This window comes from Calonectris borealis, chromosome 2 (assembly GCF_964195595.1).
Source record: "Calonectris borealis chromosome 2, bCalBor7.hap1.2, whole genome shotgun sequence".
Classification (NCBI taxonomy): domain Eukaryota; kingdom Metazoa; phylum Chordata; class Aves; order Procellariiformes; family Procellariidae; genus Calonectris; species Calonectris borealis.
In genome coordinates, this window is record NC_134313.1 from 47,388,463 (window position 1) to 47,411,050 (window position 22,588).

Consider the following 22,588-nt stretch of genomic DNA (forward strand, 5'->3'; position numbering starts at 1 on the left):
TGTAGCAAAGTAACCTTTTTTTGCATTTTGTATTGCCTACAACCTAAGAAAAACATTTTAATTCATCACACTTACCCTCGGTGGCCCAATAATCATTCCTGTCCATCTGGTGAGTGTCATATCTTCATCATCTTCAAGGCCCCAGCTTACTGTACCATCACCGACTCCTTTCTGCCCTTCTTCAAGTTCTTCCAACAAGCGAAAATTACGAGGTACTTTAACTAGAAAAAAGAAGAGAATGTAATTAATACTGCTCACATTAAGGAAAAGGTAAACAATTTCATTGCTTTTATACGTTATGCACTAGCATCTGCTGAATATACTTTCAAAGCTAAAAAATATTTCCTGCATGAATTTATTTAGCACTCAAATTGTTTTGAAGCAACTAACCACTTCACTGGAAGCTAGTTACTACCAAGTGATAGCAATACAAACTATAAAAGAGAAAATAAGAGAATTCTCTTTAGTTTGAGATGGCTTAATTCAGGTTCTCCTTCCCAAGCACAGTACTGTTTAGAGCCAGTACATTTCAAAATCAATTCACTGTCTATCAAGTTCTACTCAACTAGAATCCACACAAAATCGATATGGCAAATTCCCTCCAAAAATAATTAAAGAATGCAACTTTTAACACAAATTATCTTAATAAATGTAAACTGTAAGAGAAAGACTGAAACATTTTCACTTGACTTCATTTGATTTAAAAAAAACCCAACACTTTAACAGCTGAAAACAAATTTAAAAAATCAAGTCTTTTTTAATCTAGTGATTATTATTCCCACTTAACAGAGGAAAAAACATAAGAAGCACAGAAACACTGATTAAGTTGTTGAAGAGAGATAATGACATATTCACAACAGAATATGAAGATGTACTGCCTCTAAAGAGAGCCAAGTAATATTCATTTACTGAACTATAATTACTGAATTTTGATTATTATACATGAAAACAGATATTGATAGGTGTTAAACAAGTGGATGTTTAATTGCTTTACATCACAGAAGGTAAAATGGTATTTCAGCACTGATGTAGGGAACAAACCTAATTAACACTTGTGCATGCAATTGTGGTATGCTTTTGTGCAAATTTTATTTGACAGTAATGATGTAGTAGCAATATTACAATACAATAAAACTTCAATTTTCTTATAGCTGCTTATAGCTATATATTTTTTCTTATAGCTACTTACAGCTATACTGTTTTCCATGATTTTTACTAGAGATCCGTTCTTGTACTGGAAGAATCCAGGTACTCTGTAAAACTAAAACTTTAAGACTGGGTACATACAGAGTTGTTAGCAAGGAATACATACTATGCAACTTTGAAAAAGATGGGGGTCAAAGAAAACTGTTTTTCATATCAGTTATTTAGTCACTGGGATTTCAAGTTTTACATCACCCTAGTCTGTATTCCAGCAGTCTCTATGCAAAAAATTAAGACCAATAGTACACAATGTGATTATTTAGTCAATACGTACAGATAAACATACCCTTCAGCAAAAATAGCTTATCTTGCGTAACTATGGTTTCTCCTAAACTGTGTTTAAAACATTTTTTTTTTTTAAATAACACAGACTAGGGAGAGGCTCCTAAAAATTGCAGAAACAATTGTCTCCAAGTTCTCCAAATTCCCAGGAAAAAGCATTAAGAGTATAGTATCAGGACAGTGCAAGGAAATTAAATCACTCATGTATGGCCTCACCTTCCTTCCTGCTTTGGTATTACCACTCATCTGAGCCTATAATGAGCTACTTTAGCTTGCTAACTGAGCAGAAAATTATACATTTTGGTTAGTCTCCTGACAGCTTAACAAACCAGCCCAGCTCACAGAGAGATCTGACAAGTACCAGCATGAAAGTGCAATCATGGCAGCAAAAACTCAGATAACCTCGATGTAAAAACACGTTTTAATGGAGTGAAACTACTCTGGAAGCTTATTTTCACAGATAAGAGTTCACATATGATTACCTGAAAGTACTAGCACAGAACATCAAGGAGCAGATCATTTCTCAATACTTTAGCATAGATCCTTTTAAAAAGCTTCATCGAAATTCATTTGCCTATCCCTCTGGTCCCATCCTGACTTGTTATTAACATTAGATCTATACATTTACATATCTAATTCAGATTAGGGATGAGAACTGACAATCACACTTCTATCACATTATAGAGCACAAGGTTTTTACTTTTACTCCAGATTCATACATGCTCTGGAATGGAGCCAGTAAAAGGTTAATGCTGATCTTTTTTTTTTTAAAAAAAAAAAAAAAAAAAAAAAGAAATTAAACCAGCAGGATAAACTTCTATTAAACTTCTTGTTTTGCATCACATGACTGAATAGCTTCTGACTGGCACGTGGAGCCTCAAACAAAAAAAACTCACAAACAACTCCCATCCCCAAAACCCACGTACTTTAGCATCCAATCATTATCTTAGACTTCTGCAGTGGCTTAAATCCACCATTTCTCAGAATTCTTGCTCTGACAGCAGAACTTTGGATTTATAGTTTACCTCTTTAAAAGGCACATAAAAGACGGTAGCAAATAGGCTTCAAGGTTATTTCTGATCACCTGCTATCACCTTTCAGTGCAGCTGAGATGACCCAACTGCTCATTGCCAGGAGAAGAGGTTCCATGCCTTCTCCCAAAACTCTGTTGCTCTTGCACTAACCAGGCTCCTCTATTAGCCAAACTGGCACACTAATTTAGCAAAAAGCTGTTTTTCCTTTAGGCAAAAATCAAATCCAACCAGTTAATCAACTGAATTGACTCAGGAAGAAAGATCAACAAATGCCAGAGCCGACTGCTGTGTCTTTCAGTGCCTTCCTTTGCAAAACCATGGGTGTGGGGATGAGGGAGCTTTTTGTGGCAAAAAGCCATTGGACTGGCCCAGTTGTATCATAAAATTTTACTCAACACACAAACCGTAGGAGATGACAGTTACTAAAAAATAACAACCTCTTATAACTGTCCTGCGTTCGTCACATTTTTTCCACTACGTTGTCTGTGCTCACTAGTTCCCCTAACTGCCCAAGGGAAGCAGTGAAGGACTTAGGAAATCTCCAGAACATCTCCAGAAAATAATTTAGATCTGGTCTAAAAAGAGACAAAAACACCTGACAGCAAGTGCCAGGCTCCCCACCCTAACATTCCTATCAGTGCTAGAACTAGGTAGCAAAACACTGCTCTGAAGTTAAAAATAAGAGTCAAAACACCTAGTGTTTTAAAAAAAAAACAACAAAAAAAACCCAAAAAACCACCCACCACACCACACTACCCTACTGAGATTCTGAGATTCAAACCCATTAAAAAACTCCCAGAAAAAAAGATGTTAGTTCTCAGCTAAAACTGGACCAAAGACAGGTTCCCTTTCAGAAAGTTACACAGTCCTAGAACATTTAGGTTGGGGTCACCAGAAATTATTGTATAAATTAAGATAAAACTACGATTTCATAAGAGCACTTCTATATTTAAGGTACTTAGTTTACTTCCGCAAACATACTCTATTCCTTTATTTATGAGTTCATAGGAAATGCACAAGATCTTTCTTTTTATGCAATCCTATATTTAAGATTTGGACAACAACCTCTCCCACCCATTTCCAAAGAGATACCCTGATTTGTCAACTGACATCAGAGGGGCAGAGCAACAAGCTGTGCACATCTTAATTATGAATGTCTACTAGAGCTTTTTGCAGCAAAGGATTACCAGGTCACTATTGCCTAGCTTGCAAATAAAAACCCCACTAAATTGCTTCTATGTCCCTGGCATATACGATTAATGTTTTCCTTTCAATACCTCGTGACTTCAATTGAAGTCACTACTGAAAGTTTTATTAGAAAACCATTGTTGATAGATTTCTGACAAGTGACAAGGAATACTTTAAAAGTTAACACAGTGGATAAAAAAACACCCTTACCTTTATAATTACAGTCTTAGAAACTACCAGCAAAATGAACTGGAATCAAATGCTGATGCTGTCCTGAGCGCGTTCTCAGGCACACTATTGCACTCTGTATGTTTGTTTTGGTCATGCTATAACCTTTACATAATACAAATCTACCTGGCTTGAAGAACAGAATAGGTGTACAAGATTGCGCCTTCTTTCCAGTAAAACAACAGCAAGAACTTCTATCTAGAAAACCAGGTAATGACGGTCTGGATCTTTTGGAAATTAAGTTTGCTTCTAGCATAAAGTAAAAAATTCTTGTTCTTCTCACTATTTCACATATTCCAGAGGGCACAAACTAAATTTTATGTTAATGGTGCATACACAACTTGCAGTTTTGTCTCTAATCCAGACAACACAATTCATTAAATATTTGCTAAAAACTTTGAAATATTCCTTGATGGAATCTGAGTAAGAATCAGCATTTCAGTTACAGAATTTGGACAATGAAACAACATCCTTCTGTTCTAGTTTGCAGCTCATCAGCAATAGGAAATTACAGAAACCACCCCATTCTTCAGCTGACTACCAGACCTCAGGTGTACCTTCTGGAACAAGTAGTGGCAACTGAAGAGAGAAATGGCTCTAGCCTTTCACCACCATAGGCCTGCCAAATATTGTTCTCCCCAGTTCCACTTGCTGATGGGACCACTAACCGGCTTCAGACAAGTGCAGACAGGTTGCTTTTACTCCCTGTAACAGGCATCCCTCAGCTAAAACCTCTTGCTTCCAAGTGAAGGGGATTAAAGCAGTCATGCGATTTTATCACTGGCAGAGCTGTAGGAGTGGTAAGCTCCACTCAGTAGGCTGTGATTAATGGCTAGGTACAGCACTGCATGCAGCACAGCTATTTGCAGTGATGGACTAAGGCTTTCCATGTGAAAGTACAGCTGGGTTCATCAAGATTAAAACACCAAAAGCAATAAAAGCAACCTCCCCCTCAACCTCTTTTCAGTTTATCTGCAAAACTTACCTCACTATGGATTTTACTGAGAAATACCTCCTGACCCCCCAAAACCGTACACAGGAACTGTCAAACAGTATTTACCAAGTTTTCACAAAGAGTTGAAGTAAACATATTTCACTTAAACAAATAAACAACACCCACTTATGGTTACATATACCAATAGTTTTTCATTTAGAAGTTTAATCATTAAACTGGAATACAGAAACTGGTACCTACTAGAAATCTGTGAAAATAACAGTGAATGTAATACCTTGGAACAATGAGAAAAGAATAAAAGCAGAATCAGTAAACAAAGACTTAAATTAAGCAGGAGGATCTGTTTCCATACATATGGAGCTACTTCAGACATTACATTCTAAACCACCAAATTAATAGAAGCAAGAAGTACACTATCCCACAGGACAAGTTAGAAAAGAAGGTACAGGTATGCTTTTATCCAGAATCTGCATAACCTGAAAAAACATAAGGGAAAAAAAAAGGAATCTTCAGTATCCTTTAGCAGGACCAACAACTTTCACTGGAGCAATAAAGGGGAATTGCCTGGATGGACCTGCTCTTGCTAGTATGTCAAGACACAGTTCCACAGTTGGTAATGTCAGATCACCCACTAGTACAGAGATTTAATCCACATCAAGACAGAACACACAACTGTACTTATGTCAAATTTGACAGAGCACACTGGCTACACTAAATCACATTTTTAAACAATTCACATGGACACACTCCTTCAAATACATTTGGGAGTCCAAGCTCCCTGCATATCAAATGATTCTTTGCGATGTAATAGGCAAGAGTGGGGTAACCTACACTCTACTCTTCTCCCTGCCGCTTATAAAAAGGAGCCATAACACTAATTTTTCATAGATTGGCTCAGAGCCAATGAGGTTTTCTGTTATATCCAAACTATAGGTTTTCTGTGTGAGGTTTTCTGTTACATCCAAAACTATTTTTTTTACAATAATTGTCTATTACAATATCCACACCAAAATTCGGTTTCTCTTAAAATCTTCCTTAGCTCTTGGCTTCAATCACTCCTGAAAGTTACATCCATACCAGAAGCCTTTTACCATAGTTATACCAGCACAGCTCATACTGCCAGCACACTCCCCAACACAGTTATAAAAATAAATCTTAATATGGACCCAAGAATAAGTTATATCAGTAAATTATACGTTAACACAGCTAGGATACTGTCAGGGATGCTATTCTTCCTGATTGAGATAGCTGTGTCAGGAAAAGTCTGTAGTATAAACAATTTTGAATGTATGAGTTATCTTTTGCCCACTGACTTCCAGCTAATGGAAACTGAAAAAACATGTATAGCTTGGTAACAAAAAGAAAAACTCTCAAACCCCATTTAACAGCTTCAGGCTGGCAGAAAAATTTTTCAAGTATTTTTGAAGTATTTTTTAATGAAGGGAAGGGGGGAGGGATGTCAGCCTTACAAATTCTAAGCCATAATACAATTTCTCCTGGGGCAGGGAGGGGAAGAAATAAAAAATTCCGAAGAGAAACACATAGGTTCCTTTCAGCCTGAACAATTCAGAAGTCATCTTGCTCTGGACAAAATACAGCAAGAAACTGAAATACTGTACTAACAACAACAACAACACACCACACACCCACAAAAAGAACGTAAAACAATCAAAGCCTTAAATAGGCCCTGAAATGGGCAATACACAAAAAAGAGAGAAAAGAGGGCTAGGCCATGTGAAATGCTAACATATTCTGTTCTGGCTGCAAAAAATATTCCTTTGAAATTAAATTTTTGGAAGACACTCTTCTCTAAAAAAACTATTTTTTTAAAAAACATGATCCATATTTTTGTTTGCTAGTTACCCTCCTCACATCAGATACTCTTTTGCCTAGTAAAAAATTCTGCGAATACACACACAAAAAAATGGCTGACTTACTATCAGGAACCTACTCTCAAGAAGTATTACCAGGTTTACTGTAATTACATTGTAATTATCTAAGGTTGATCACAGTAACTTGGCTCCAAAAACCAAAAGTATTTCTAGTAACCTGCCTATTAATCAAGTTGGACATGGCAATTTTGTCTACAAAACAACTCCATCTCTACCACTAGTAGTAGAATGCAGCAATTCAACAGTGAGGTTTTTTGTTTGTTTGTTTTAAATCAAGAATGTTACTACACACATAGTAAAAGCACTGTTTCCAATAACCAAGAAAACAACGTGATTCTTGTTCAAGGCAAATAGACATTTTCAGTGAAAAGCAATACATTTTTTTCCAGTAACTACTAAAGCATCCAATTCCTGCTGCAGAACTCGATCTGTGAATCAACACAACCATGTGCTACTAAACGTACAGTGAGCCTGCACTGAGAAAACTGTACCTTCATTAAATGGGTTTGATACATCTTGATATTTCTGTTAATTGAAACTTCTGCTTTCTTAGAATTACGGGTATATCCCACTTCTCTGAACTGCTTTCTAACCAAGTTTTGATACATTTCAGTAAAATTCAAATTCTTAATTCTATCTATCAGTAGTATTCATGAAGCTAGATTTACTATACACTATCTTTCTTTACTTTCCGTCAGCAAATATGTCCCAAAGCAATGAAATTTGGGCAACAGAATACTCTGCATTAACAGTTTTGAGTTGAAATTGAGGAAGTACTATGTTAACTTAAATGGTGGAATGAAGGTATTTAGTAGCAATATGTGGCCCACACACATTGATCAGGATGGTGAATAAGGTACTAAGCAATTCTAGCATATATGGATGAAATATCCATATAATGCAAGTATAATATTTTCCACAGGAACATTCCAGTCATCACTGATTTTGTCACATAAAACCAAATAGATGCATTTCTATCAATGATAACAGAATACTGGAGGACTTTACTAAAGCTGCTCAGTACAGATAGATGACATAAAAAGACAACAGGTAACAGAGATCCCAGAGCACACTCTGCTTCCAAAATTAATCATGGGCAACCCCTCAAAAACAACAGTGACCTTGAATGCTTTCTTCTCCATTTTGATAGTGTCTAAAGTATGCATTGTGTCAGATCAATTGAACAGTGTCTTGTCATTACTGTCCGCAACTGGCAAACCTGTAAGCAACAGCAGTTTAGATCTGCAGACTCATGAAGACTAACATAACTAAGCTTAGTTCCACATAACTGTGGAAAATTTCTAGGAATAGAAGTTCAAGGAGAAAAACAAGTCTGACATAATCAGGTAAAAATCCACTTCCATGTAAAATGAAATTATTCATCCCAAAAGAAACAAATAAACAAAACAAGACTACTAACTTCAGGACTTAATAAGAAAAGAGATGAGTAGCTCAAGTAAATAGATGTACATCAGTGAACACGTATAGAGCAAATGACCATTTACTCAATGTGTTCAATGTTTATCACAATTTACAGCCAGTTTTGCTACAATCCTAAACATTAGAAAACTACCATCTCGCAAGAATTAAAGAATTCACCTGTACTCAACAGAGCTGGTAAGAACTGAATGGGCTACTCTGCTTCTTTGCAGGACTAAAATTTTTTATATATATATATTTATACATGTATTTATAAAATACATTATACATTTGACTATGTAGGAGCTCTGTAACTGGTTAACTTCTTTTGCCTTTATTTATAATATTTAAAATTAAAAAAAAAAAATTTGAAAGCACACAGGTTGGAAGACTTCAAAGATGAGGTGGAATTCTAGGAACTACATTGAAGTTAAAGTATGCATTTCAGCATCCTGGCCTGTATCAGAAATAGTGTGGCCAGCAGGACTAGGGAGGTGATCGTGCCCCTGTACTCAGCACTGGTGAGGCCGCACCTCGAATACTGTGTTCAGTTCTGGGCCCCTCACTACAAGAAGGACATTGAGGTGCTGGAGCGTGTCCAGAGGAGGGCAATGAAGCTGGTGAAGGGCCTGGAGCACAAGTCTTATGAGGAGCGGCTGAGGGAACTGGAGAAGAGGAGGCTGAGGGGAGACCTCATCGCGCTCTACAACTACCTGAAAGGAGGTTGTAGCGAGGTGGGTGTTGGTCTCTTCTCCCAAGTAGCCAGCAATAGGACGAGAGGAAATGGCCTCAAGTTGCACCAAGGGAGGTTTAGATTGGACATTAGGAGAAATTTCTTTACTGAAAGAGTGGTCAAGTCTTGGAACAGGCTGCCCAGGGAAGTGGTTGAGTCACCATCCCTGGAGGTATTTAAAAGACGTGTAGATGAGGTGCTTAGGGACATGGTGTAGTGGGCATGGTGTGTTGGGTTAACGGTTAGACACAATGATCTTAGAGGTTTTTTCCAACCTTAATGATTCTATGATCAGTTTTTGGTTTTTGGTTTTTTTTTCTTATGAAGATACGTCACTTGCCAAGGAACATTTCCAAGCAGGAGCCAAGAAACAGTCACAGCAGTGTGAAAGTTATGAACCTTCTTCTTAAAACCTACCTTTTGGTTAAAATTAACTACAGTAATATTCCTTTTCAGAATTACATCGGTGATAATTTCTATTTATTTCACTTAAGTGAAATCTTACATTTGTTGGTATCTTAACAGACACAGTTCAGAACTGAAGTTAGGCTGCATGAAAACAACTTCCATAGGAATTTCCTTTATATTTGAGTCTAGCCACAGCCATAAACATTCCGTATATAGTATATATATTAAGAAGGCAACCAATGAGAAACTATGTTAATACAGCAGAAGCCTCGGTCATTTATTACAATGCAGCATGCACATTTTGGCTGAGGGGAAAAGGTCTGGAGGGGTGTAGGGGTATTTATCTCTTTAGGGTAGGGCACAAGCACTCGTGTGTAAAAAACCCAGTAATTTCATTGAAGACAGAACATAGATTTACAGAAGCAGATTTTTTTCCCCTTACTTTCAATTTCATTATGCATATTCATAACATTAAGACACTGTCAGTTATCTACTACCAATAATAATTGAAAATTACAAATTCTAAACAGAATGATATTTGCATGTTGACCTGTTTTTTCAGTAGGAGTCCTAGTTGCACTGTGTTAAAATTTGCATTTAATACAACTTAAGCTGTTCCATCTCATACTTTTGATTCAGCTGCCAAATACAGTACAACTCTTCAAAGGAAAACAGAACTTACTTTATAGTTGCATGTTTAGGGGCAGGCAGATTACTAACTCAGAAAGGAAAGGCTGTAAGCACAAGTATGGTCCACTACCTGTCAGCTCCCACTTTCAAGGCTGAGCCCACCTCAGAAGCATTTGGTGGTATCCAATTCTCTCATTTACCTTTCACATACATCTTACCAGTTGCACTCACAAAATAGAGAACGTAGTATATAGCGATGGACAGCCTCACAAGGAAGGAGAGGTGGTATAACCAGTTTGCCTTACAAGGCCCCAGCTTACACTTAATTAAAAAAAAAAAGTATTTAGACACCAGAAAATCATAATAAAACTTTCAATATATGAACAATAATAAAGTTTATTTAGTTTGGGGGTGGGAAGGGAAGAAATTAATTTCTATAGATCTAGGCATTATCCATTGAGATGTCATAAACATGTATCTGATTTTCGAACACACGTTAAAATGGCTTAAACCAGAAATCTTGATGCTGGAGTAAGAGATCTCAGCATATCAAAACGGCAAAAGCGACATCAGTTTATTCGATGTGTTTCAGTTGCTGTTGGTTTCACAGTAAGAATGATGAGACCTCGAACTTGACTTCTGCAGCAGAGTGAGCATTCCAAATGTGTAACTTCATAGGTAAAAGTCTGTGCATTTTTAGGTTTTATTAATTATGTTTTTAAGTGTGAGAAATTACCAGCAGAACAAATAGCTCCACTATCAAGGCATCTTCACCTACGAAGTCCTCCCTTCTTTTCTCTTATCCTGCCTCTTAGGTAACCAGAAGGAAGTGAGCTAACTCCTAGTAATTTTGAGTTCTACCAATGCTGTTCCATAATTCATCGGATTATTTACTGAAGGCAGCCTTGTGGACAGGACTCTTCCTATGATGGTCAACATCCTCCAGGAAAATATTATATCTGTTTAGTTTTTATTCACTTCTAACCATGCTCATGGCCACTCCTCTCTCCCCTCCTTCCCTGCTCTCCACTGTCACCCCTTTCCCCTTACTCACCTTTCTCAGAAGAGCAGCAGACAGGGAGACATGGCTGCCATTAACTACCTGATTCATCAGAGCTGCTCCACCCTCTGACCAGCATCCATGGAGAAGTCATTTCTCACAAATCGCAGCAAGTTTTTTCCATTCTGCACCATCTCTCCTTACCAAGGTTCATGCCTCACTGAAAACCTCCATTCCAACTTCCAAATGCCCTCTTCACTCTCCTGATTTTTTATGTAGCAACAATATCCTAAACGTCCTGAAGTTGTACAAGGTACAACAGTAAACAAGCCTAAGAGCCATCATATGTATGTCAGTGAGCAGAAGCACACAGAGTAGGTAAGACTGGATACGTGCACACACAGAATATAGTCCAGATCTGAGAGAAACGCCAGCTGGACTCAACCTTGTTAGCAAGGATGCAACAACAATTACAGTTTGCTTCGGTCTATCTTTGCATGTTCACGCAAATACAATCACCTTGAGTACAGTTGCTGGCAAGGAATTACTAATGGTGCTCATATAAATTGCACTAATGAAGAAGTTTGCTCCGCTACAGATACAAATGTTGTTAGACTACAAAACAGTGAAGGTATAAGCAAGCTCGTAGTAAAAAAACCCCAAAACATTGAAAAGCTCCGACACAACAAGTTTTAAGTAATTAAAATACCTCATCCAAAAAAAGCCCCAAAAAACAGTTATCACACCAATAGAAAACTACAGTATAAAACCCACTAAACAAGATTGTAGTCCTAAAAGAAAATTGGTGTAAATTGCCTAAAATTAATTTTACAAATTTGCACCAATATTAATGGCATAAATGTATCAGTCTATATTATATCTAAGTGCAAGTTTTTTGTTATAAACAAGACCATTGTTAACTCAGAGTTTAGTTATGTCAGACACTGCGTGTCCAGTTGTGCCTAACCGTAAAAAAAAAACAAGCATACAGGAATTAAACAGTTAAGTCACTAAATAGTTCATCAATTGACATCCCAGCTGTCTTGGCAAAGGGTGGAAATGCATAGACTGGCTACAGTTTAAAAGTTAACTCTTTATAGGCAACCACTGAATGAAACACAGAGGAGATATTAAATGATTCAACTATCTTCGCATATGTTTTGGTATATGAAGTGATAGATTATGAAAAATGACACATTGTGATGCATATCAAATTCAGAATTTTATTACTATTTCAATTTTGTACACAACAATGGAAGGCAGGAAGCCAGTAAAGAGCATTTAGAAAAGATACCCATCACTTCAAAAACCACCAGCAATATTAATTGTGATTTAATAGTCTAAGGAATCAAGATTTTATCAGACGAATAAATCTTTCCAATTTCTCTCCTCAGAAGCTAAAAAACCCCCTTGTTTAGTACAAATTAACCTCACTATTAAAACCAAAGCTATATAAAGGCATGAAAGGCTAAAGGAAAAGTGTAATGGCAAATAGGCTCAATTTTTGAAAGTTTCATTTTAAACCTGGGATTATGTCGTCAGAGAGGAAAAAGGATTTCAAATACATACTTTTTAAGCTATCTTTTAAAGTATGATGACATAAAAAAAATTGTTTCAGATAAAGGGACAGGGAAAGTGGGAGACTAGAGGGACCCAGCAAAGGCCAATATCTCTTGTCACGAAACAGCTTTCACAGGGTCTGCTTTAATAGTAAGAATACAATGTGTGACCCAGATAACAAGAGTAGCATCAAGGATTTAGTTTAGCAAAGCTGTAAAGCTGTCTAAAACGGGTTACAAGTCATTGATTAGCAGAGTTGTTCTAAGACTTGCATGAAGGTCCTTTCCAACATGACTCAGCACCCACCCACACTCCAAAACATAAAGATCCTTTATCGATGTAAAACGAATAATGTGATCCATTGTTACTCTTTCAGTTATACTCATAAGCATACACTTACGGATATAATCAGCAAATGTACCCATCACCACATATTTAGTAACAAGAACTGCCATTAAATTATTTTCCTACATCATTTTTGTGACAGTCATATTTCAGCCTGCCATTTTCTATATGCGGTGTCTCAAAAGATCAAATTATTTAGTATTTACATGATCATATATTCCACTTCAGTGAGATGAAAGAAAGCTTACAATTTCTTCCTTGAAAAAGTTCTAAGTTTTATGAATAAAACTGGACACTTTACTAAGACTATACTAGTATCCTGAGTAAAGGACACTACTGTTACATGTATTGGGAAAAATGTTTTTTATTTACTCAAGCAAATCTCAAATGCACTTAACTATCCAGTTATGAATAGTCACAAATGCAATGAAAGGAAGTGATTTTTAATTTGTACTGTTTAAATATGTCTAATGCAAAATTTTTTTTAAAAGGGGACACTCAGTCTATCTAGATGTTAGAAATCATTTTTTTCTGACAATTTTTTTTAACCTAGTTGAAGCTTCTGATGCTTCTGAAATAAAGGATTAATTTAGAGCTCTGAAGTTGTAAGTGTTGAAGGTTCCATTTGTTCCAAAATGCTAAATAGAAATGAATTACAGTCACATACTTAAAGCACCACACATTTTTGAAAAGGCTGTAAAACAGAAGCTCGTGTTATTCAGAACTAGTCTGACAGCTTCACAATCAGAAGTTTTTGCACTGATGTACAGATTTTATTCAAAATATTGTTTGAATTATATCTCATTAGTGTCTTAAAATGACAAATACAAAGAAAAACATTCTTTTGGGCAGGACAGCATATAGCAAAACCCTTCTGAGTACAGCTTAAATAAAGACTATTTTGAACGCTTTCCCAATAGCACCTTCTTGTCTTTCTGTGCTGAGGTTCCCACAGGCTAATTGAGACAGCAAGGCAACAAAACCTAAGTGACATCAGTAGCTGAAGCTGATCTAGAATAAAAACATGTAAGCATAGAGAGAGACTAATGGGTCTGTCAACAAAATGAGGCTGAACAGTTTCACAGCATGTACTTAACACTGCCTTTGGAAAAATCTTCCGTAAGGCAAAACACAAATACTAACAAATATTTATGTAATTCAACCCCACCAACTACTCATAAGACTTGGAAATCTAATGCTCACACATGAGAAGCCTTCTCATCCGTGCTTAGATTTACAGTATGGACCATCTGCCTCCAACTGCTGAAAGGCATATCTTCCTGAAACTGTGGCTAAAATTTTCCAGGATTGTACAGAATGCTTTAGATAACGGGCTTTAATACTATGCCTGATAACATCCTTGAATTTCAAACAAACTCTTAAACAAATAAAAGATTTCAAAGTAGGCCACTTTTTTATCTCAGAAGTAAGATGTTTAGCCTGTGAGCATACTCTTACACAGCTATTGTGGCAGAAAGACAGAAGTTGGGGCTTGTATTTAAAGAGAGAGTTGTAAAATACCAGCAACAAAGACAGGAAAATGGTACGGGCAAAGCTCTGAGAAGAAATAGAGTATCTTGCCTGTATATGCCACAAAGTTGGAAAGAACTGATGGTCTATATATAGTTTAAAAGTCATTTGTAAGCTAGATTGTTCTCAACCCAGCTGAAGCACATCTAAATTATTTGCGGCTTGCCAAGATGTTTTTAAGCAGGCAGAACAATCGCAGTCGCAATTCCTTGTGCATAGGACAGGATGGAAAAATGCCCCACACAGAGTGTTTGCTGCCTCACAGAATACAGTGTTTTACTTCTTTTGTTTTGTCTGATTACTTGCAGCTTCAAGAAGTCTGTGCTTACAGAGCTAACATTATAAACACACAGAACAAACTTCGAAGACTGTAAAATTCTAAACAGCTTTTAAACTGACTTCTTGGACAGGTTCTGGATAAGTGAACAATGTGATAGAGGCATAATAGAGAAAAGGGGAGGCAGTAATACATCCTTGAAGGTAAAACATGCTAGGTAAAAAAATAGACAACTATTTCCTCCACAAGGAAAAAAACAGGGAGGAAATGGGCATCCCACAGGTCAGAGGAAAAGAGAAGCCTACCTGTGCAGAGTTTAACACACAAGTTTTCTAGATACAAAGCTTAAATTATACCATCTCCTATATGGAAAAAATAGTCTTTAAAACATTACATCTACATCCCACTTATCAATAAATTCCTTTATTACTCCTCTGAATGGCTCTTAATATTTAGGAGTCTCCACACAGGGTATGATGATCCATCAATCTCTATCCTACAAAGCACAGAACAGACAGACATCAGCTTGATTTGGAATGGAGAAGAGTTGCAAAGGATTTAAGGGAAAGTATTACAAAACCCTCTCTCACATTATGGAATCTTTTTCAGTGGAGGATTTTAGGAGAAAAAAGCTTTAAAGGCAAAACAAAAACAGCAACAAAAACCCCAATCACAGGAAAGACAGAGTCAGTCATTGCTTCACAGCTCAGGAGTGGGACTGAATGCACTCAAGACCACTTCCACCCTTCATAAGGCAACATAAGTCACACAAAGAAGCCAATTCATCCTTAAATATTAGAATATCTGGAAATGACAAGTATGGATTTTACAGCAAAAAATACTTGTTTGGGATCTAGCTGTGCTCCTTCAAAGACATTAAGCACACTTTCAAACAAGGTTGCTTTTGACTCCATACTAGATGTAAATTTGGAATCTCACATATAATTGCTGACTGTAGATCAGTTGATTTTTTTCCCCCTAAGTGCACAGTTTCAGCAAACCAAGGGGAATTTTCATTAACTTAGCCCTATTCACCCTCCCCCAAGCCGCTGAAGCCCTCGGTTGAAGAGGAAGGAGACAAAAGCCTTTACCAGCCCATAGTTAGAACACAGTATTAGACACTGCTGCCTTAATTCTCATCTTTTCACATGTAAGTTCTAACCACTTAGTGACATGATCACTGCTTTTAGGAAACATACGCATTTTAGATAGATGTATCTATATCCTATACATGTAAGAATCACAGAATCATAGAATCATTAAGGTTGGAAAAGACCTCCAAGATCATCGAGTCCGATGGTCAACCCAACACCACCATGCCCACTAAACCATGTCCCTAAGCGCCTCATCTACACGTCTTTTAAATACCTCCAGGGATGGTGACTCAACCACTTCCCTGGGCAGCCTCTTCCAAGGCCTGACCACTCTTTCAGTAAAGAAATTTCTCCTAATGTCCAATCTAAACCTCCCTTGGCGCAACTTGAGGCCACTTCCTCTTGTCCTATCGCTAGTTACTTGGCAGAAGAGACCAACACCCACCTCGCTACAACCTCCTTTCAGGTAGTTGTAGAGCACGATGAGGTCTCCCCTCAGCCTCCTCTTCTCCAGGCTAAACAGTCTCCAGTTCCCTCAGCCGCTCCTCATAAGACTTGTGCTCCAGGCCCTTCACCAGCTTCGTTGCCCTTCTCTGGACACACTCCAGCACCTCAATGTCTTTCTTGTAGCGAGGGGCCCAAAACTGACACAGGATTCGAGGTGCGGCCTCACCAGTGCCGAGTACAGGGGCACAATCACCTCCCTGCTCCTGCTGGCCACACTAGTTCTGATACAGGCCAGGATGCCGTTGGCCTTCTTGGCCACCTGGGCACACTGCCAGCTCATGTTCAGCCGGCTGTCAATCAGCACCCCCAGGTCCTTTTCCTCTGGGCAGCTTTCCAGCCACTCTGCCCCAAGCCTGTAGTGTAAGGTAATCTTAAGTAAAACCCAAATTATGGAAATGCAGAAATTAACTCCTGAATTAACTCCCTTGAATGATGTTATTGATTGTGTTTTTTTCCTCAAGTTACATAAGAGATTATAAATTATATGTTTTGGTAAATTATTTCTTCTAGCCTGAAACTATGTTTTATTACATCTTCTGCTCTGTATTTTCAAAGAGATTAATAGAATGAATCTCCAACTAACCAATATGAAATTGGCTGATTATATCAATAGCTGTTCTCTTCTTTAAAAAATTGACTTGTTTTTCCCCAGACCTCCAGCAGCACCCACACAAACAACCTGGGTCCACCTTCAAGCAGAAGGAGTTGCAGTATTAGAAGATTAATCAAACTGCAGCTTACGAATGTCCATTTCTAGGACATCCAATATCTACATATAAAATTAGTCAAAATTGGTGATTTTAGAAAGCAGGTAAGATACTCATTCAACAATAATATAACGCTGACATACAGAGTTTCTTTAGCACACGTTTAAGAACACCTATTTTCAAACTACATTATTTGTTGCTAAAGGCATGTAATTTTTTATGTGATTATTTAGGGAACTAGTGAGCCCAGGAAAGGAATTTCTGGGATAAAACTAAGACAGTTGACGTGAGTAAAAGTTTTGCTGTTGACTTCCTTGGGGATAGAATTTCATTCCTGGACTTCATGCAACCAAAACATTCATTTTTCTGAAATAAATAAGGATTAAGTTGAACTTTATAGCAAGAGCAGATTAAATTCACAGAGCTAGGTAGAGTTAAATTTTATGTCTATAACAAATCATTCCCTTCACTCCTCCACAAATGAGTATAACACAGCTTCCTGGCAAGAGCACTTCGTCTGGGTGAAGTCTTAAAAATCTAAATTTCTGCGTACTATGTGGAGAGAACAAAACAAACACACACTCCCCCCCAAATCTATGCATATACCAATAAAAAGCCCACAGTATTTTCTCCACAGGAATAAGTATTTTGCTTTAGAAGCCCTGACTAATTTTCCCAGCAGTTCTGTTGATGATTCTGTCTGCTCGCTTCATTTTATTAAAACAATTTCACTTCTTGAACAATGCATACATGCACTACTAGCATTTTACATTGTTTGGAGCAGATGTATAAATAGTTTTCTACATCTCCCACTTTTTTTGAACTTTATGTGTGGCTATATTTCTTAGACAAAAATAACTGTACTGAGTAAGTGCATATAGGAAATTTTAAAATATCACATGTAAGACTGTGAAGAGCATTTTTAGCAGTAAAACTAAGAAAGTTTAGTAAAAAAAAAATTCTTCTTACAGAGTTGAATGTTCTGTAGGAAGAAAATAGCTTTTTTTACTACAGAAATTTTTAGTAACTGATATTCTACAATAGCCAGACTGAATGGACTCTGATGTCAAACACCAATACTCAATACACATGACGTAAAACTTTACTTCCTGTGCATTACAGGAAACGCCAAGCCAGAGCCCAGACATCAGCTGAAGCCTTTGGGAGTTGCTGCATAATAAAACCAATAACAAAATCCTTTTAAACTTAGACACCAGGAAGTCAGTCAATACCTTTTAACAAAATAAAATGCAGTAATCCATAGCCGAGTAAATACTTAAGCTTCTCCAATATATCCATTCTAGCTCAGTTTATTATAGTCAATAATGTATCTTTTTGGACTGCTCTTTCACAGAGTTGCAAGAGCTGCTCTATGCCCCAATTCGTTGTAACCTTTCCAAATTCCACTCCATAAATCCCACATCCCCAAAGTCACACTACCAAAAATCTGCCCCCAAAAATCTGCCTACCCCAAAAAATCTGCCCAAGCTGTCCTCACAGAATCAACAGTAAGACCAGTTTCAATACACAGAAGTTTCTTCTGTTTTGTTATAGTCTCAATCCCTCAATGATCCAGTGGATTGGGAGCAGAAATAAATTAGTGGCCAACATTCAGCCTAGACTGACCACTGAGGTCAATTCATTCCTCTGTCCTGAGCTCTGTCAATCCCACTTATAAAGTCTCAGGGGTGAGAGAAGGGGAAATGAGGCCCTGAAGACGTCAGCTTTTTGTACTGGGGAAAGGTCTTTTTATATTTCAAGCCTCTCATGAAATGAAACTGAGACAGTATAATTGTGCTGCTTAAACTTTTGCATTTAGTACTTCAAGCAATATTCTTGCCCCTTTCTTTGCCACCACCTTCCACAATATTCCTCCACGCAAATGCTCAACACATGCTATACTGGTTACTCATATGGGATTCCTGGGATGACTTGCAGCTCTTTGCCCTTCCATTTGCCTGTAAGAGAGACCCTTTGGCTCCAATGGCTGCCTAGTGAAAGAGAGCAAGATGCTTCACTCCTCTTCCCTACCATGCTGCAGTCACCACCAAACTGAAGTACCTTTATCCCAAAACACAACACAGGCCTGACTCCTTTTCCCCTGCATCAAGAGGAGAAAGAGACAACCCTTTATTTTAGATACTACTATACTCTACCCGACTTCTACACTCACCAGACGGTACACTGGTACAAATCTTTAGTACAAATCTTTTTCCTCCAGCATTCTTACCAGGCTACTGACATCTCCTCCCTTCCCTATACGCACACACTCTATCCATTCCTGTCTCTCAGCAGATAAAGCCTTCTCTTCTCCGGCACCCCGCTACATTCATTACAGAAACCGGAGCCCCTTCTCCCACCATTCACGCCTGAGGCCAGGTTCTCACAGGGGCGTCGCTACCCTGCGGACGGGCGGGATCGTGCTGCAGCGTAACCTGGCCCGGCGCCCCTGTCGCTCCCTTTTCCCCTGTGAGAAGACACCTCCTCCCCACTCCGGTCGCTCCCCTCAGAGGCAGCTCGCCCCCCCGCCCCTCCGCCCCTCCCCGAGAAAGGAGGCCCCTCCGGCCCTTGCGGGGGCGCCTCCCGAGCACGAGCCCAACACCCGCTTTCCCGTGCCAGCCCCAGGCCCACCGACCCCCCTCACAGACCTGTGGATCCAGCCATCTTGTCCAAACCCCCCCCACCGGTCTGGGCCTGCACGCGATGCGCGTCACTTCCGCTTGACGCAGCGCGTCACTTCCCAGAGGGCAACGGCAGCTCTAGAGCGCGGAGGCACGCGCGGGAAAGGCACGGGGCGGGGGAGTGCGCGAGCGGCTGGGGCGGGGCAAACGGGAGGGGGCGGGGTCCGAGCGGGGCCGGAGGTGCTGGACGCCACCGAGGGGAGCTCCGGCGGGCCGGCCGCGGTGGGCCGCCCCCGGGAGCCAACGCCGAGCTCTGCCGAAGGCGTCCGCTGCCGGTACCACCTTGCGCCTCCTCCCCGGGAACCACAACCGCAGGCCGGCAGCGCGTATCGGTCTTGTTAGCCGATACGAAAAAGCGGCTTCCCTTGCGGAAAGCCCCTAAGGGACAGCGGGCTCGGTAACGCGGCATCCGAGCGCGCCCCGTCAGCGTTCGCACGGAGGCGGGGGAAACGCTCAGCAAAGCCACCTGAACGCACCTGAAACAGGGCACGTTTGGAGCCCTGCGGTGACGGCCGCTGCTCTGGTTCAGGGAGCGGGTTTCGGCGAGGACTCGCCGTCCCCGCGCGGCCTGAGCACGGGGTTGCTGCGAGGAGCAGCTTCTCACAAAAGTGACTGTCCCGCACATACCTCGCTAACAAGAAACAGCACCCGCCTGCTGTTCTTAACATCCTGACCTATTTTATAAATATGCTTAATGCTTTGCTTTACAGCTTATAAAGGGAGAGCATTACATTCATTTACAGATTGTTCTGGTAGAGATCAAAAAGCAAGGATGCAAAATATTTTTCCTCCAGCTAACGTGAAACGCTTTCACCAACAAGGAGTTGCTACCGTCCTTGCACGTATGACAGTGCCTCCCTCCATCTTTCCTTTGTTAGCTCGTTATAAATCAAACACTGCGGTTGCTATCTGTGCACACATAAAAAATTATAAATCTACCATAGCTTTTAGTTCTTCCATTGATTTCTAGTTCCTTTTATAAAGTTACTAGTTTTGACCAGATCTCTGTAACAGGAATATGCAGGAGTTTCAATATTAACACCAACAGAATTAGAAGTAAGCTTTTCAAGTACAGTGAAACTATTTCTTAAGCTGCATTTTAACGATCCGCGGAGCTTTCTGTGGTCACAAGAAGTTGATCGTAGGGATTCTCTCCTGTAGCCTGTTTCAATATTTCTTTTAGTCGAAACAGTAAGGATACTAAAAAAAAGTCACAATATTTAAAGATTTTTCTCCTCTAACTATTGTAACATCACTGGAGAAAATATTGTGGCTTCGAAGAGAAGGAAATGCCAACATGAGTTGTCCCTGTTTTCCTATTCTTTGTGATCAAGAGCCAGAAAGGAGCACTACGACCACCCAGTGCCTGTGCACTTATTTTTTCAGAAGGATTCATCCGTCTTTTTTAGGTGATCTTACGTGAACAATGAATGCTGCACCTGCGTTATCTTCTGAGATGCGATACAAAGGCCGGTCAGCCTGACCTCGGTGCCGGGGAAGATCATGGAGCGGTTGGTTTTGAGGGCGCTCACGAGTCATGTCCGGGACAACCAGGGGATCAGGCCCAGCCAGCACGGGTTCATGGAAGGCAGGTCCTGCTTGACCAACCTGATCTCCTTCTATGACCAGGTGACCCGCCTAGTGGATGAGGGAAAGGCAGTGGATGTGGTCTACTTGGACTTCAGTAAGGCCTTTGACACTGTCTCCCACAGCATTCTCCTAGAGAAGCTGGTGGCTCACGGCCTAGACAGGTACACTCTTCGCTGGGTAAAAAACTGGCTGGACAGCCGAGCCCAGAGAGTTGTGGTCAACGGAGTTAAATCCAGTTGGCGGCCGGTCACGAGCGGTGTTCCCCAGGGCTCAGTACTGGGGCCGGTCCTGTTCAATATCTTCATCAATGATCTGGACGAGGGGATCGAGTGCTCCCTCAGTAAGTTTGCAGACGACACCAAGTTGGGCGGGAGTGTTGATCTGCTGGAGGGTAGGAAGGCTCTGCAGAGGGACCTGGACAGGCTGGATCGATGGGCTGAGGCCAACTGTATGAGATTCAACAAGGCCAAGTGCCGGGTCCTGCACTTCGGCCACAACAACCCCAGGCAACGCTACAGGCTTGGGGAAGAGTGGCTGGAAAGCTGCCCAGAGGAAAAGGACCTGGGGGTACTGGTTGACAGCCGGCTGAACATGAGCCGGCAGTGTGCTCAGGCGGCCAAGAAGGCCAACGGCATCCTGGCCTGTATCAGAAATAGTGTGGCCAGCAGGAATAGGGAGGTGATCGTGCCCCTGTACTCGGCACTGGTGAGGCCGCACCTCGAATACTGTGTTCAGTTTTGGGCCCCTCACTACAAGAAAGACATGGAGGTGCTGGAGCGCGTCCAGAGGAGGGCAACGAAGCTGGTGAAGGGCCTGGAGCACAAGTCTTATGAGGAGCGGCTGAGGGAACTGGGGTTGTTTAGCCTGGAGAAGAGGAGGCTGAGGGGAGACCTCATCGTGCTCTACAACTACCTGAAAGGAGGTTGTAGCGAGGTGGGTGTTGGTCTCTTCTCCCAAGTAACTAGCGATAGGACAAGAGGAAATGGCTTCAAGTTGCGCCAAGGGAGGTTTAGATTGGACATTAGGAAAAATTTCTTTACTGAAAGAGTGGTTAGGCCTTGGAACAGGCTGCCCAGGGAAGTGGTGGAGTCACCATCCCTGGAGGTATTTAAAAGACGTGTAGATGAGGCGCTTAGGGACATGGTGTAGTGGGCATGGTGGTGTTGAGTTGACGGTTGGACACGATGATCTTAGAGGTCTTTTCCAACCTGTATGATTCTATGATTCTATGATTCTATGAAATAGGGCTGTAGGCTTGCCAAACCAAAGCTGACTTGTATTCCGTGAGACTCTGAAAGCACACAGGGGACTCCACAGACTAGGAC

The 22,588-nt window shown here is 40.1% G+C and overlaps 1 protein-coding gene across 4 annotated transcripts in view; it reads right to left on the reverse strand.

The window, feature by feature from the left end:
* Nucleotides 1-19,744, reverse strand: part of UBE2V2 (ubiquitin conjugating enzyme E2 V2) — a 31,330-nt gene extending 11,586 nt beyond the window's left edge. For 3 of the 4 annotated variants that reach the window (XM_075141893.1, XM_075141890.1, XM_075141894.1), the window contains exons 1-2: nt 19,641-19,744; nt 76-221 (exon numbers count right to left, since the gene is read on the reverse strand). In XM_075141893.1, the coding sequence (XP_074997994.1) occupies nt 76-221; nt 19,641-19,656 (162 nt within the window). In that variant the 5' untranslated portion in view covers nt 19,657-19,744. Of the gene's footprint in view, nt 1-75; nt 222-1,189; nt 1,254-19,640 lie in introns of all 4 variants that reach the window. The other variant, XM_075141892.1, reaches the window with a different exon arrangement.
* Between the last annotated feature and the right edge of the window lie 2,844 nt (nt 19,745-22,588).